This window comes from Onychostruthus taczanowskii, unplaced genomic scaffold, assembly GCF_017590055.1.
Source record: "Onychostruthus taczanowskii isolate IOZ18803 unplaced genomic scaffold, ASM1759005v1 scaffold39, whole genome shotgun sequence".
NCBI lineage: Eukaryota > Metazoa > Chordata > Aves > Passeriformes > Passeridae > Onychostruthus > Onychostruthus taczanowskii.
This window is the reverse complement of record NW_024501348.1, coordinates 6,235,730-6,253,150: the sequence shown is the minus strand read 5'-3', so window position 1 is coordinate 6,253,150 and position 17,421 is coordinate 6,235,730. Positions and strand designations below refer to the sequence as shown.

The window sequence follows — 17,421 nt, the reverse complement described above, 5'->3', positions numbered from 1 at the left end:
AATAATCCCAACAACATAAGCAACCTTTAAAAAAGCTTATATGATGGGTGCTTATAAAAAAGGCAAAAACAAAAAGAAGATACTCATTAGTAAGATATTTCTCTGACAAAGACAAGTTTTTTCACATACCTTGAACACCTTAACATAAACACAAAACTACCTGGAACCTGAGCCAGAGGTGATGCAGATTAAGTACCAGAGATAGCTAATACTTTTGTTTGCCCATAGACCCAAAACTGCAAAAATTCAAATCCAAACCAGTACAGCAATACCTGTTTATTAAAAAAGACAAAAACAATTAAAATGTCCCATTCATACAAAAAAAATCAAGTTCACTAGTTGGTATTATATTTTTAAATAGTTCTTTCTTGACTTCAAAATAAGACATAATCTTCAAAATAAGATTAACTTATTTTGACTTCAAAATAAGTTAATCTCCAGTTAACTGAAGATTCTGGTAATGGTATTGCTGGAAAAACTAGATATGGGCTATTTCACTCTAAAAAGTCAGTATGGAAAAAGTTATCAGTAGCATGCTTACAGTGCTTGATGAAAGAAGGACACAGGCAGGAGAGCTGGAGGCTAGTTTATAATTTATTAAAGGCAGTGCCAGCCAGATTGCTGGAAGGAATCTGGAGTAATTTCCAACACAGCAACATTCCCTTTCAGTAGCAAAACCACATAAGATACATGGAAGGTAAAAGTTAAAAAGAGTTCAAATGAGAGCTAAATCTGACAAGCTCCTGTCATCTCAAAAAGTGAAAATAACTGGTAGGAATGAAAAATATTCTTTGAAAGAAGTGTAAAGGAATGATATCATAAGATTGGTTAAAAAAAAAAAAAAAAAACAAAAAACAAGAGAGAGAGAAAAAAGCTTCACCTAGGCTTCTGCTCCCAGAAGCAGATGACAAGTTAAGCATGAACATCTTTCAATGGCTGGGTTTTACTTTCAGAACACTTCTACCTTACCTAGTTGGCCGCCATTCAGCCCCATGGTATACACTGCTTCCTTAGTCCATAGCACAGTATGGAATCTGCCTGCAGCCACTCCAATCACCATTCTACCTTTCAGGTTTTTTGCCTGAACCTAAGCACAAATCCAAAGTACATCTTAATATTAAGTAGCAACAGGTGAATTTCACATGTACAAACTTCTGACAACATTTAATTTCTAAAGTCATTAAGAATGAAGCACTAGTATCAGTCCACATAGAGTCTAATAAATCAGTTTAATTCAGAAGTTTGTCAAGTGGGGCACTATTGCACTAATGACAAAAAGAACTAAACTTTTTGTAATAGCTAATCAGAATTAGAATCAAGTCTCCTTAGGCTGTCTTCATATGTAAGATGTTGAACAAGACTGAACAGGACATGCATAGCACAGCCACAGAAGACTCAGGTGCTGCAAAATGTCAGCTAGAAGTTTAAACCTGCAAGTCCTAACAGCCTGAACACACTGCAGACCACTACACTATTAATTCCACACTTCACATTTAGCTTAATTTTTCCATACTAAAATGATAAAATCACAGCAAATACTGTAGATATAGAGCTGTCATTACACTACTGAAGAACACATGGTACCCCAAAACACTATCCTGTTGCATTTTGGCCAATCATTCTTTTTTACTTTCACAACATGAATAGTGTCATGTTGCTCTACTTCAGATGAAATTAAAGCTTCTTTAGTTACAGAAAGAATTACATTTAGAGATCAGGCATTGCAATATTGTAAAGTTGCTGATTCCCATACCCCATCTTCCCCGCCACATGCTTCCCTGCCAAAGCACTGACTTCAGCGCTTCCAGCAAAGGATGTAATGATCAAGCCCTCAGAGCCATCATCCAATGACTCAAAAGGAGCTAAGACCATGATTCTCAAGTGATACATACCTATTAATACCTCAGCTACAGAACCATTTGGGAAGAGGGAAGAAAAGGGTTTTGGCAGTTGTGCCTCATATCATACTTTACACTACAAATTTTGGTATTGTTCAGGTTACAAACTAAGACATTTATCAGAACACAGTTAAGACCTGAGATATCTGATAACACAGAATCAAGATTTATCTGAGCTCACATTAAACTCTGATGTTCTGAAAAAGTTTAGGAGTTATTTTTATAATCTTCACATTTTACTTTCTGTTAAGAAAAACCAAAACAACACCAAACAATTAAGCTTTGACTGATGTTATTTTTACCTGTCTAGGAACACTGCAATTAGAAGGAGGAGGAAGAATACCCAATTGATGGAAAGTATTCAAACCAAAAGTGTAAACATATCCATCTTCTGTCAGAACAACAGTATGATCCTTAGCTGCAGCTATCTGGGAGCACTGATGACCGGTTAAGCCTTCGACAAGTCTTGGAACCTGAATCAGGAAAAAAAAAGTTAATATAAAGGTATATTGTTTTGTTATTAACCAGTGGCCATCTATGAAACTAAAATTACAGCAACAGAAAGTCACGACCAAATATTGAAATAGATAAAATGCATTCCAACACACTCATTAACATAATAACCACATCCAGCACAGTAAGATGTATTACTTTCATTTGAAACGTTATCAGGGAAATGTCCTTTTCTATCAGGGGAGGTGAATTTTAAACCACCAGTTCTGAAATTAGATTGGAAACTACATCTTCAGGACAGGTGAACAAATATTAACTATCATGTGGTATTTTAAATACCACAAACACTAAAGCTATCTCCCTCCAACACAGGATAATCCTAATGAAATTTCACAGAATAAGGAAGCAGGTCTGTACCTTTGAGTCTTCATGCATTCTAACATGACTTCTCCTTTATTCAACCACATAACACAACAATTTTGAAAAGCAATGTGAAAAAAATCCTAATTTAACAGAATTACTTTCTAAAAAAAAAAAGAAATTTTGAGCTCGTCTCCACTACAGCATTTAGCAACAGAATATCAAGTTCTACCAGATACTCGATATTAGAAATTTTTAAAAATTACTGTGCTGCAAGATAAATGCACACTTTGAGGTAGGATAAGATGCTTAAGCCTAAGAATAGTACTGTCATCATATCCTAGTCTTCTCAAATTTTAGTTGCATGCATTGCAATAATGTACTATTCACATGAAAACGACCAGTGACTTTTCACTTAATTTGCATGAGTCTAGTAAAAAGCAACCCTACCGTCCCTCTTGCTGCCACTACAGCTTCCCAGTACTGTACTGCTGTTTCTCTGCCAAAAAAGCCCAGCCAAAAAACATCTGCTTCCACTTATCTAGCATCAGCTGGCCTTTAAATCAACTCAGCCATAACTCAAGTTTGATCACAGCATCTAGCTATCTATTATGAAGTTAAACTATAATTAAATGCACATTCCTCTACTCTCTGCCACCTCACTATGAGCACTGCAGAAGTTTTTCTGTCACTTGGTGGGAAGCAAGGTGTTTGGTTTAAAACAAACTCATTTTGAAAGTACACTGACAGAAACTCTAATTTCCTTTTTAGACTTGCTGTTAGAAATAAAGGAAACATCATACTACTACACAAGACAGCATACCAAGCATGTTTGCTCATCGCCATGACCCAAGCGCCCTCCTTGTCCATGTCCACATGTATACACTTGGCCTTTGTGGGAAAGGAACACAGAGTGGAATTTGCAGAGTACCACCTGAAAAAAGAGCAAAAAATGGATGGGGAAGAGGCAATAAAGGACAGATTAATTCTCCTGGATAATCTTAAACACCTGCCATGACTACTTTGCAAAGAAGTGTTGCTTTAATAGAGATATGTTCATAAAAACAGAAGTAAGATAGTGGTAGTTAATCATAGGCCCCATAAAATACTTGCTTTAAACATATTATGTACTGCCTTAAGTTACTTCAAGAGATCAACAGTTTCAGTTTATTAAAATAAGATCAAGCATGGCCCCATAGGCTAACAGAAACTCAAAAGACTGAGTTTTAAGGTCTATGATGCTGCCTCGGAAATGCTAAAGAAAACATGTAAAGACTGCAGCACAGATTGTCTGCCCTGAATGTTTGCTCAAGTTGTACTTTAATCTTTCAAATATTCTCAAACTGAAGTCACAAGAAGTTATTAGAGACATGTCCTTAACAGCATACGCTGCTTTGAACACAAGATGAATTTTAATTCAACATGTACCAAGCACATTTATTATTCTACTTCAGTTCAAAGTGTGACTAGAGTCACACAGGAAGTCAGCAGCTCAAAACAGTTACAGAAGTGTCAAGCTTCTGAATGTGTTTAATGGCACACAAGCCATATATCCAAAGTAAATAATATAAACACCCCTGTTCTCCCCACGAAAAAGAGAACCACAATTTCAATAACAGTGATGGGGGTGCAGGGAGGTAAGGAGGTGGGCAGAAAGGGGAAAGCTCCAAGAACTGTTTTTCCATGGAAATCGTCAACACTTGCTAACTCCTTGGTTCCATTTTCCCCCTTACACACCCCTCATCAAGAAACATGCCTATGTAATACATTGGGAATACCTGTTTAATGTACACGCCATTCCGAGGAAAAAGGTCCACCAATTCAGGATGATGTCTACCCTGCTGACCACCATGGCCCAAAGTAAAATTTATATTGTTTCCCCAGGTGTAGACTTCTGTGGGATCTGTAATGAAAAAGATCCTCTCTGAAGCTTGTAAATTTATCAGTATTATGCACATTGACTTCAAAAAAAAAAAAAAAAACAGCTGCTATTTCTATCTAAATATTGAAGAGGAAATATTTTTTTTACCTAAAACTGAACTTTAAAAACATTTACTATTATAAGAAGTAAGATATCATGACAAAATACTCCAATAATATTGTACAGATGATCAACATTAGCATCAGGCATCTCACAATTTATGAAGTCCCAATTAAAACCAGAAAATACTGTATACACTGGTACATACATTAGTACATTGTTGAAACAGATCTCATTGCAAAATGCAAATTAGACTATTTTATTTCTTACCAGTTTTCTTGAACACCACATGGATAGGCCTATCTTTCATCACAAGATCCAGGGCTGATAAGCCTTCTTTATCCTGAACATACAGACTAACACCATGCTGAAAGAGGAGAGGAGAGCAACTGAAGTTAATTTTAACTGCACAGCTTGAAGTAAACCAGATAAACCTTTAAGGAGCAAAACAGATCTTTAATTGAAGTTTAATTCTGATAAAATAAAATCTTCAAGTAAACTGTAAGCAAACCTAAAATAAACCAAAAACATTGCAAATCTGTTCTGCCATGTATACATCCTGTTGATATATTAACATGGATTTTATTGTCTCAACACTGACTGTGTAATAAACTGTAACCAGCAAAACACAAAGTAAAAGATGTGAAGATAAAGCACTGACATCTAGGAATGTCAACTATTCACCAGAAATTAATTTACCAGCTTCAAAGGATACATTTTCTTAAACTGGCATTCTACAGAATCAGCTCTGACAAACTAGACAAGTGACAAAATAAAAAAAAAAACCAAACTAACATTATTTTGAAAACAAGCAAGAACAGTTTCACAGTTGCTGAGAAAAGGCAAGAGGACACAGACAGCCAGGAAAGAGAGCACTAGGGAAGTTCCAGAGGCATAAAGCGTGTACAGGTCATTCTTTCAGAACTTAGAGAGACACAGACAATCTCTGTCAATACCATTTTCTCAATACACAAGAGTGCTGCTAGAGAAGCATTGATTTTAGGAAGGAAGTCAAGTGCCATCAATCACTTCCCAAAAGGGAAAAACTCCAGATGTCCTCAAAGAGAATCTAATGGCCAACTCAGCTGTACCTGCATACCTGAGGTCATGGCTAATACAAAGGATACCTTACTACACACCTAAGAGGTAAACACATGAAATACAACTTTATTTGGAAAAACATTCCCCAGAAGAACAACAGCACACATTCTCCACATTATAAAGACAATGCTAGTGCAACAGGGCTGGGATTAATTTACCATATAACAGAAAAAACTGACCTATTTTTATGACTGAACTATAGCTGGATAGCTATAAGATAGCTGGATATTCTTCATTTCTGGAAGTTGTTTAAAATATTCACAAGCAGACAGAGGCTGTAGGGATATTCATATGGTCTGAATTTGTGCAAACAAACTCGAATTGCTGAGTGGCAAATCTTGTAGTTAGATACAGTCTGAGAATAAGCCAAGAATATCTCCAGACCACAGCAGAAGTCCATCATCCACACTAGTTTAGGAAGCCAGGGGCTGATTCTGGAGCTAGTACGGTTTAACATCTTGACTAACAACCTGGATGATAGGCTAGAGTGCTGCTCCCTCAGCAGAGGTGATGACAGGAGACCAGGAGGAGTGGCTGATAAGTCAGAGGGTTGTGCTGACATTCAAAGGGACTTTGACAGGCTGGAGCAACAGGCTGAGAGGAACCACATAAAGTTCAACAAAGGGAAATGCAAATCCTGGCCCTGGGGAGGAATAACCCGGTGAACTGATACAGCTGGAGGCTGAATGACTAGAAAGCACCTTAGTAGAAAAGGACTTAGGGAGTCTTGTAGACCACCAGATGACCACAAGCCAGCAAGCTCAGAGTTAAGAACGCTGAAAGCACCCAGGGCTGCAGGTGGGAGTGCTGCCAGCAAGCATTACTCAGCACTGGCAAGCACAGCTGGAGTGCTGGGCTCAGGTCTGGACTCCCAGACAGATAAGGACAGACAGGAGCAAGCTCAGCAAAAGACCATGAAGATAATGACTGGGGCATCTGACATTGAAAGAGAAGCTGAGAGAGCTGGGATGCTTAGCCTTGGGATGGGGGAGGGGGACTGGGATTATGTATGCCTTACACATAATAAATACCCAACTGGAGGTGAAAGGTAGGGATCACAGTGATATCCAGTAACAGAAAAAATGGCAATAGGCACAAACTAACACATAAGAAATCCTGTTTAAATCTAGAACATATTTTTACTGCACTGATAGTAAAACACTGGAACAAAGATGTCTGATGCCCTGTACAAAATCCAAACAGACATAGTCCTGGGGAACCTGCTCTAGCTGACCTCGCCTGAGCATGGGGGCTAGACAAGGCAGCCTTCAGAGAATCTCCTTCTATCTCACCTATTTCATAATTCCATTCTAGAATCAGTTTCTATTGTGGCTATAATACCTTAAGAACACATCCTTTTCATAACACAGTACAGCAGACAGACTTCAGTTAAGGAACAAGGAGAGCACCCTCCATGAACTGTTTTGTTCTGCATCTTTGAAGAATATCAGCAGAGCCGCCTAGCAAAAAAATCTCGTTCACTTACGGAACTGACAGAAAAGTAAAAGACATTGGGGAAAAGCTGTACAGGCCTCCTGTAAGCAAATATCAAAGACACAGATATACACACATGCACTAGAGGACTGAATACTTTTTGATATATCATGTACACAGTTTCCAGTTTTCTAGAGAACAGAATCATATGTACAATGCTTATAAAAACATCTACTTTTTTCACATGTAATGAAAACGTCCCCTCTCTGTAAGGGGACACCACATGAAATAAATATTTAACAGTTATCAGATCCTACCAGATCATCCACCATCTTTCTGTTAAAAGTCTTGTAGAAAGCAGAGTTATGTCTACAAATGGCTAGTCACTGAAATTTTAAAAGACTGCACTCAAAATGGAACATTCTCTGCCTTAAAAGGTTTGTTTTTAAACAACCCTGAACCACAAATATTTCATTTTCTCACATGGTTAAAGAGACTCTGAACATCTCAAACAAACATCTCTTCCCTTTGCTGTACTTGCGAAAGGAGAAACAGAAGGAAAATTAATTAAAAATACATACAACTTGCTAATTGGATGGGAAGAAACAGCAGTTGTAAGAAAGGAAAAAGGGGGACTGAGCAACAGCCCTGGTTTAAAATACTAATGAAATGGAGACTCAACAGAATACTCTATATCTTGAGTTGTTTATCTCTTAAATATAAGATTAATTTCTAATTATAACTCCATTTAATTTCCCCTTATTTTATCTTCTCTAACATCAATTGATACAATTACTGCAGGTCTATTTTCAGAGTATCCTTAGTCTGACCACTCTCTATTTTTAAGATCCTGAGCCTGAATATCATCTACACAAACAAGTCTTCAAGGAAGTCCACAATTAATCAGGGATCCTTTCTCAATGCTGATTTCTGCATGGGCAAAGGCAGACATCTGCATGAACAGAGACAACCTTCAAGTAAATCAATGCACTGCAATCTGAACACAATATTAAGCCAAGCCTCAAGAGGCTTCCAGTCAAGTTTAAAAACACATTTTTACATAAGCAATACAACTCTAAAAATTGTAGATGCCAAGGAAAATTACAGTTGCAAATCACTCACCTTCAGTAATGACAAAACACAATCAATGTATCCATAAAATATACTTCTGTGCAAAGCTGTCCATCCAGACTCTTTGTCTTTTGCCAAGAGATCCACTCCTTTGGTCTCAGCCAACCAGTCCAGCACACCTTTTTTGCCACAGGACGATGCTAGATGTATAACGTTCCTACCAAAGGCATCCTTGATAGTTGCAGCATTGTAGCAGTAAGAAGAGAGAAAGGCCTTGATCTGGCCTTCACTTCCTCTGGTAACTACAGAAATAACATCCAAAGCATGCTGTAGAGATCGACACTTTGAAGTGCACTCTGGCATGTAAGAATTCATCTTCAGTTCTAAAGCTGTTCTTCTCCTTAAGGGGAACAACCCTTAAGTGTATCAAGGCACTCCAATTCAGTACACAACACAGTGCCTTAGAAAAATTGTAATTCCAAGGATGTAAATCCAAGTTTACTGAGCTGCCATTAGAAATCTTTGTACTGTTATGTTTGGCACTTGATCCAAATAAATATTTATAAATATATATTTTTAGAAGTCTTATTTCACCATCTTATATAACAAATAATCTTGTCCATAGAAAATTCCAAAAGTGAACTACCTCTAGAGTGCAGAGGGGGATTCCCCCTCCACACTACCTTATTCTTCTAAAACTCCATAATTGCAAGGGAGACCTGAAAGAGAACAAACCAGAACAGATTAGTAAACAAAAACACTTTACCCCTGCAACTGATTTAATTGCATATCAAACTAGCAAGTACAGGACAAGACAATGTGACAAGGGCTGACTGACCTGCCCCATGCCATCTGAGCTTATACTCAGACATTCAGTCAGATTAAAAAAGCATTACTCCCTTCCCCACCCCAGCCTCCAAAGGCACCTCCTACCTTTCTCTGACATAAATTGTTTAGGCCACAAAGTAAACTACATCCAAAAAAAGTTTGCTTTCCTAACCTCAGGGTCCTCAGCATCCTGACTGTTTAGTGTCTAATTGTGTCATTACTTTGTGATCAGGAAGCAAGAACTGAACTAAAAGACTGGGTGGGGTGGAAACCATCCGCCAAAAAAATCCCCTCAGCTATTGAGTATGGCTGGTAACCATGGCTAGCAGAGGCATTGTTAGTAACATGGTAGAAGGAAGGAGACACCACCAATCTTCACAACCACTCCAATAAAAGGATTATGTCCCATTTTGTCTTCCCTGGCCCGAATACCTATCCATGTCTCTACCAATTCTAATCTGCAGAATCAACAGGAAGGCTCCTCTCCACCACTCCCAGAGTTGCTCACAAAGGTGGGTCGGAGGACGGCATCAAAGCAAATAAAAGCAGCTTGTACAAGAGACATGAATTCAGGCTACTAGCACTCATACAGGGCTAAGGTCTAAAGCTCCTGAAACAGGCAAGATGAAAAGAAGAAGAAAAAGGAAGCAAAAATAAGAATTCTTCTTCATGAAAGTATATTCACAGTCTGGGGCATGCAGCTCTTCTGCTTAGCTGTGCATACTTGTCTTTAGCACATACATCTTTCTCTGGCATTCCTTTTCTCAAAAGTAAAGGAGGCCTGACAGAAGCACTCACCTAGCCCATGAAATGCCTGCAGTTATAGTCAGAAGGTGCCAAAAGAAGTGCAGACTGCAGTATAAAAATCACACACAAACTCAGGAAACAGGAAAAGTGAACTACATACATCACTATGTACATCACTAATTAAGCGTGAACTATTAAGACCCCAAAAAAATCACATTCAGTCTTCTAGATGTAAGTTTCAAACTGAGTGAAACAGTATTCAGTTTGTGTTTTTGTTTGCTGTGCAAACAGTAATTCAAAGTTGTTCTACCCACAATTAAAATATTCCAAGAGAAGTTGAGCAATGCCATCCTGAAAGCTATAAAAATAAAACTAAAAATATTAACAAACCCTCAAAGTGGGGAATGGGGGGATAAGACAGGGACACACACCAAAAAAACCCAACAAAACACAAAACTTCCCCATCCTACTCAGCTTAGCAGTCATTATAAATGTTCACATCCTACTCCTTGACCCCAACCTCATCAAAATGGTTGAGCTTAGCTTCCATTGCTTTTCAGCCACTAAATATATAACCACATTTTCTTAACATCTTTATTTGCAAAGACATACCAGAAAAATATGTTTCTGTTTGGGAAAGATAAATCCCAGTCTTCCTCTTGTTTTAAGAATCACTATTTCCATAAAGCTGCAAGCAATCAGCTTAGAGCAAACATTAGCAACAGAACCTAAACTTTCAAGAAAAAAAAATCTAGTCCAGAGTATCCATTTAAATATCTCATAATAAAGCCTCCAACAATTATTCACTACAATTTAGTCCCTCATCCCTGACTGGGGGTAGCACCAGGAAATCTTTACAAGACTAGAACTGACCACAACCGTTCAGCTTAGATTTGTCACAGCAAGCTTCAGTTCACTCTACAGAGCATTTTCCAAACAACATAAAAACTTCTGCAGTAACACAAGAAATTTATCATATATGTGTGTGGGCTTTTGTCCTTTGACCTTCCCAAGCCTCAGATTATAAAGAGAAGTAAATCACTGTAACAGGTTTGGAAAACAGCTCTGATTTCAAGAATACAACCTGACTTGTTGCTCCAATGAATCGAAGTGTGATAGGTAACTATTAGCACACTCAGACTGCCAGCACATCAAACACCCTTCTAAAACTAATAATTAAAAACAAAACACCCTCAAAAAAAACAAAACAAAACAAAAAAACAACAAAACAAAACAAATCTACAAAAACCCCCAAACATTTCAAGATCTACAGGAAAAAATTTATTACATTTCACCAATATGACACTAGGCAATAAAATTATGTCATGGAAGAAGTAAAAATTTTATGCATGCCTTGTAATGCACATCTTAAATACAGCTCATTGTTTAAACATTACTATTGTTGCTACACAGGAAAATAAAGGTAAGGATAAAAAGAACATTAAGGAAAATCACTCAGGGGAAACATAAGGTTGACTAATCTGTTAAACTGGTATGAAATGGCACCACCACCCAAGAAAGCAGTCCTGCTGTCCCCTGTGTCATACCTTCCTTTGTGCAGATCCACACCTACCTAAGGCACTGAACTGCATGATAAAATGATCCAGAAGAAAGCAAATCCTGAGACTTGTGCCATTACAAGAAAAGGACTAAGAGGCCAAACAAAACCTTATTGAAGGCACCTGAGCTCCAGCCTACCAAACACCAAAATAATGTGAATAACAAATCAAATATTAAAAGAACAGAAAGTCTGCTAGTAAACACAAATAAAAGCCTGCCTATCACACACTAACTCCATCACAGTGACATTTACTTCAGCTATGTGAAACTTGACTCTGCTGAATTATTTCTTTATAAGTCATTCAAACCCAGCCTTTCCTTACTGTAAACATTACAAAACTAAATACTGCATTAGCATATTGATATATACACCTTGAGCTCAAGACAGAAGGCTGTAGATCAAGTTTTCACTTAAGACTGTCACACTGGCAACAAACACTGCCACCTTATAACAAAATCTGAAAAAGGATGATCATCAGATCATCACACAAAAGAAGCCCTTAAGAGAAACCTTAAGACTTTCAAATTGTGAATTGAAGGTCAGGTCAGTGTGAAAGCATTTCCACTATGAAATGCTTACTTTTAGTATACAGAGTCCCAGCTGAACAGTGAGCACCTAAAACAAGCAGAAAACAGGTAGCACCAGCATTTTTTAAATTTTGAATTAAGATGATCTAGAACATGGTGCCATTTTGATTATGTATCTCCACTTTTATTTGCAGATATTTCTGTAGGTTCCTCAGCATGAGTCACATTCATGTTACAATACCAGTATCTGCTTAGTGTTGTAATTATTAAAAGACATAAAAAGCTAAATAAGGCTATAATATTTTAACACTTTTATGATACAGTAGGCATTATCTGGAATTCAAATTATTTTTAAAAACTGATTCCTAATTAACATAGAAAAAAGTCACAAAAAATGAAGGAATTAGAGCAGCATTCAAAGTATCCCAAAGATGTTTTATTTCAGCAGCAAGTGGGTTTCTAACCCTGAGAGACATGAGCTATTTATTACACATGTTCACAGCCCAGGAAAGTTTAAAATACTGGAACCAATTTGGAAGCAATTCTTTAGTAGCAAGAAAGTGTTTGTGGTATCTTGCCTCCTGCAAGTGGGTAGGCAGGGCTGTCTTACTCAGCTCTCCCCCTCAGAGAAGGCAAAGCACCACTGCACCAGAGCTGTCAGACACCCTCCACGAAGGAGTGTGGCAGATGCATCATCTGACCCTATGGAGGCAGAACTCCTACAGCTGAAAAAGCAGCTCTGTACCTACCAAAAATCTGTTTCTCTCGGAAAGTCACTACAAAAATCAAAGCTGTCACACCTCTCCTGAGTATGAAGTGAACAAAGATTCTACAAATACCTTAGTGACTAAGGATGATGTGATATATTTCATTTCCTGCAAACAGCAGACAAGAAATCTCAACATTTGGGAAAAGCGAACAGAGTTAGCAGAAGCCTCCCACTGTGGAGTTCCAGAAACCTCCCTCTGTGTGTCATATTCACTACCAATGCATCCCAAATTTTCTTTTTTTCTAGGAAGCATTTCCACAGCGGTTGTGTACTCTTGGCTCAAAGGTACAAGGAAACAACAACCAGCCCTCACCTCATGGTTGGTAGTGTCAATGTATGTTTCTAGCATCCAGTCTGATTTGACACTAGAGCTGCCATCTGTGCTCCTTCCAATTCTTCCTGAATGCCTACACTCAGGTATTAGAGCTACCAAAACCTGGCTAACATGGATCTGGATACTGGTACCAAGAAAGTGGCTGGTAGCTGCTGTTGTGCCTTTTTTCATTCAATGGTCTTACATGGAAGTGAAAGAGTACACAGAAGACATTCAGCTACTCAGAATTCAGTACCACTCAAAGACAGATTGCTGGGTTTGCATCTTCAGTGTGCACTGCACTGAAGTAATTCAACTGTCAAATTAGTCACATGGCCCTGAAACCCATCCTCGGGCTGCTTTACCAAAAACATATTTCTCAAGACCTTAACAATGGCATAACTTCATTCCATTCACTGCTTTTTTTTTCAGTGTCTCTAATTTTGCTAAATACCAGTCATGCCCATGGTGAAAAATTACCTAGCTCCCCTAATTTGACTCTCCTAAAACAGAACTAAGCAATGGTTTCTATTTTTCATATAAAAAAAGAATAGAGCTTTCCTTGTCAAGCCTAACACCCGTCCTTTAAAAAAAAATAAAGTAAAAAAAAAGGCATAACTTCATTCCATTCACTGCTTTTTTTTTCAGTGTCTCTAATTTTGCTAAATACCAGTCATGCCCATGGTGAAAAATTACCTAGCTCCCCTAATTTGACTCTCCTAAAACAGAACTAAGCAATGATTTCTATTTTTCATATAGAAGAATAGAGCTTTCTTTGTCAAGCCTAACACCCGTCCTTAAAAAAAAAAAAAAAAGTAAAAAAAATTATTCTAAATTAATTTTCTTTTCCTTTGATAATAAGTTGCTAAGTGAAGTGAGACTGGCAACACTATGCATTTCAGGAAGGTTAAGCCTATCCTTATAAGGGTATTGCAATATCTTAAATATTTCCAGCGTGGAATGGAAGGGGGTTGTTTTTTAAACAAGCATGCTGACATTTGTCCACGTTGGTCCATTCACATTTGTTTCATAACATCACAAAATACCTGTAACCATAACAGCACAGAAATCCTTAAAATAAACTTAATCCTTAAAATAAAGCAAACTTCACTAAACAGACTACTTGATTAGTAAGTTAATAAAAAAAGTCTTACAGAGATGAAACCATGGGAATTTGCTGTCATGTTAGCACTTTTCCAGGACTTTCTGTTGATTATATTCTTACCTAAAGACAACTATCACTAATACATATTAGACTAACAGTTTAGAATCTGTCAAAAGTGACTAGAAAATTTAGGCTAGGTAGTAATATAACAACCTTAGCACTGGCATTAAGCAAGATCTCAAGGAAACACAGATGAATTCCTAGACAAACAAAGCAAGTACACCTTTCAGGTACAGGTAGCACATTGTTCTAGCCTTTAAAGAACAGTTAGACAATTAATTCCTGCTGAAAGTACATATTCACAGGTAGTTTAACCTGCTCAGAAATTCCTTGAACATTTGTTGAAGAATAGGCAAAAATCTACACTTTCCAACCCCTTGAACACAAAATGCATTTTATGGGGAGAATAGTAATTGAATGTACAAGGAAAACCAGGTACACCTAAGCTATGCAGTAGCTAAGAGTGGTTCAGCTGCCTGGAATTCCCACAGAGAGACCTTTAAAAAGGCAGCTTCTTCTTGACTATATAATAGGAGCAATGAGACACAAAAAACAAGGGTTCTGCTCTCCTCAACGCACAAAATATCAGATAGAGTCCTGCTTCTAGTTCAGATAGCAAGGTTTAAGAGAAGCAAGTAAGTAGAGAAAAACTTGGAAAGAGCCGCTAGGATTCAGAATGTTTATGGAACATCCCCTGAGTACCAGCAAACTGGATCTCTTTCCTCCTTCAGCTGTGGCTTCAGCAGACCACCCAGAGCCTTTGAATAAGCTACAAAGAAGAAATATCAAAACTCCAGTCCATTTTACTTCTGACAGTGGACAAAGCAGTCATTTGTTCCAACTCCATAAAAGATTAAGATTATATGTCAGGAAGGATTTTCAAATGACAAATTGAATGCACATGAGGCTCTCAAAACAAGCTAGACAACAAGCAAACTTACAAATAGATGTCACTTGCCCAGAAGTAAAAGCTACGAAGGAAAACCAACTTGCTTTGAAAGACACCACATTCCACCATGCCCACTGTGTCCCTTGGGCCACTGCTGCTCCTTTTACTGGGATGGGGCCTCCATGCCACCACTCAGCACAGCACAGTTACACCCCAGCACAAGTGACCTTTAGAGGCTCTCTCCAGATTTTCTGTCACTTTCTCCTTCAACAACAACAGCATAATCCTTATCAGAATGAGACATTCTGCAATCCAACAACCCTAATTCAGTTGCTCCCAGCTGAGCTAAGCAGCACTGCCAATTAAAGGCTGACACATCTGTCAAAAAAAGACCAAAGTACCACTGGTAGCTAAATTCAGCTACAAACGTCAGAGCACATCTATCACTTGGGAATCATTGTACATAAACAGTAAACTGTGAAATACTGTGCTGCACTTATCTGGAAATACTTAGGACTGCTGGTGTTTAATAACTTAATACTGTTTAAAAAAATTAGGACAAAGTGCTATAGGCAAAAGTACAGTGAGTGCAGGTACAGCCACTTCCACAATCCCTTGCTACAGGCTTTACTGAAACAGATAATGCTGAAGGGAAGTTAAACACAACAAACCACAAGTGTGCACTAGAACTTCACCCCACTTCAAACTGTGCCCAATAAATCCATCAAGGACTTTTCCATCTTGGGAAAAAGTGACGCTTTTGAATTAACTGTGAACTTCGGGTACAGTTTTATTGTAGACTAGCCACACCAGATGTTGGTAGGCGATTACTGTTTTTTGTAAACCACAAACTGTGACCAATTTCCACAAAGACAGACAACTACACTGGCCACATAACCAAAAAAAGAGTTGTATTTCTCCGAGGAAGACTGCATGGAAGTATCCTTTTAAGATAACTACGCGACCGTGGCTCTCCAGTGCTTACGGTGCTGGTCTAACCCAGCAGCACTGTGAGCTGCTACCAAAAACAGACACGTATCACCAAGAAGCAGAGAAAGACGCCAGGCTTTCCCTGAATCCACAGCTAAGGAAACCTGGCAAGAGGCTCCTGCCAGTGTCAGAGCGGTGTCTTCAGTGTCTGAAGTGCTTCCAGGAGCCAGAGAGAGGCCAGGGGCCATTCTGACTCCCAGCACCAACGTAGCCGAGCAGCGACACAAGAGACCTTACTGACACAGGCGGCCGAGCCACGAAGCCGGTCCCCTCCCATTCTACGTGGCCGGCTGTCCTTTACCCTCCCTGGCTGCCTTGCCCGGAGCTCTCCCCACTCCTTCAGCCGCCCACCGCCTCCGTCCCGACCCCTCCGACGGGACCCGTCCCCCGAGCGGCTCCCCTGCCGGACGCACCGGCCCGCCCCTCACCAGTCGCTAGATGAATGGACTCGGGCGGGCAGGGCGGGACGCGCGCTGGGCAGCGCGGGGGTTCATCCTCAGTGACTGCGGGGCAGGGCCAGGCTGAGGGCGCAGCTGTTACCGCGGCAGCTCCGCCGGCGACAGCGACGGCGACAGGCGGGGCCCGCGGCTCTCAGCGGGGAGCACCGACAGCGGCCGCCGCACCCACGAAGAAGCGAAACGCCGATTGGACGCCGCGCCGCCGCCGCTCGCGCGCCGATTGGCTGCGGCTGCGGCTTCGGCCCCGCCCCTCACGCCGAGCCCGGATTGACTGACAGGCGGGGTCAAGGGGACAAGGGGGCGGGGCCGGATTGACTGACAGGCGGGGTCAGGGGGACGAGGGGCGGGCCCGGGCTGTGGCGTGGCCGGGGTTAAACCGAGATGGTCGGAGGGAGTGTGGGCTGGGGGTATCGGTCCTTGTGTCGGGCAAGGGAAGGGGCTGGAGTTATCGGGAAGGGGGGAGAGCTGAGGGCCCTCCTTCTCGCCGTCTTGGCCGGAGAAGCACCGTGCCTTGCTGCGAAGGGTGGGATGGGTTTCTGGTAAGGTCACGCCTCCCTCCTGGAGGGCTCAAAAGCAAATAGTCAAAAACGCAGCCTGTGGGTCTCCTGAAAGGAACGGAGAGAAAGCAGGGAGATGGGCTGTGCCCATCCAGACTGCGCTGAGTTTCTCTCTCTGACAGAGCAAGTGGTCTAATGCATCGGATACAGCTTGGTTTTTTGGGAGGCTTTTGGCGCCGTCTCGGGGCAGCCTCATGAGCCTGGTGTGTGCCCAGGGATTTGCACACCTGCTCCTGTGACTCCCGCGGGCACCGTGAGGGCTCCGTCCTTTCTGCTGGATGCCTTGGGTGATGCAATAGGCAGCGCAGATTACAAACGA

The 17,421-nt window shown here is 40.1% G+C and overlaps 1 protein-coding gene across 4 annotated transcripts in view; it reads right to left on the bottom strand.

The window, feature by feature from the left end:
* Positions 1 to 16,729, bottom strand: part of IBTK (inhibitor of Bruton tyrosine kinase) — a 53,379-nt gene extending 36,650 nt beyond the window's left edge. For 3 of the 4 annotated variants that reach the window (XM_041412318.1, XM_041412320.1, XM_041412322.1), the window contains exons 1-7: positions 16,516 to 16,729; positions 8,350 to 9,017; positions 4,963 to 5,059; positions 4,490 to 4,614; positions 3,535 to 3,645; positions 2,201 to 2,371; positions 970 to 1,087 (exon numbers count right to left, since the gene is read on the bottom strand). In XM_041412318.1, the coding sequence (XP_041268252.1) occupies positions 970 to 1,087; positions 2,201 to 2,371; positions 3,535 to 3,645; positions 4,490 to 4,614; positions 4,963 to 5,059; positions 8,350 to 8,673 (946 nt within the window). In that variant the 5' untranslated portion in view covers positions 8,674 to 9,017; positions 16,516 to 16,729. Of the gene's footprint in view, positions 1 to 969; positions 1,088 to 2,200; positions 2,372 to 3,534; positions 3,646 to 4,489; positions 4,615 to 4,962; positions 5,060 to 8,349; positions 9,018 to 15,149; positions 15,258 to 16,515 lie in introns of those variants that run through there. The other variant, XM_041412319.1, reaches the window with a different exon arrangement.
* Between the last annotated feature and the right edge of the window lie 692 nt (positions 16,730 to 17,421).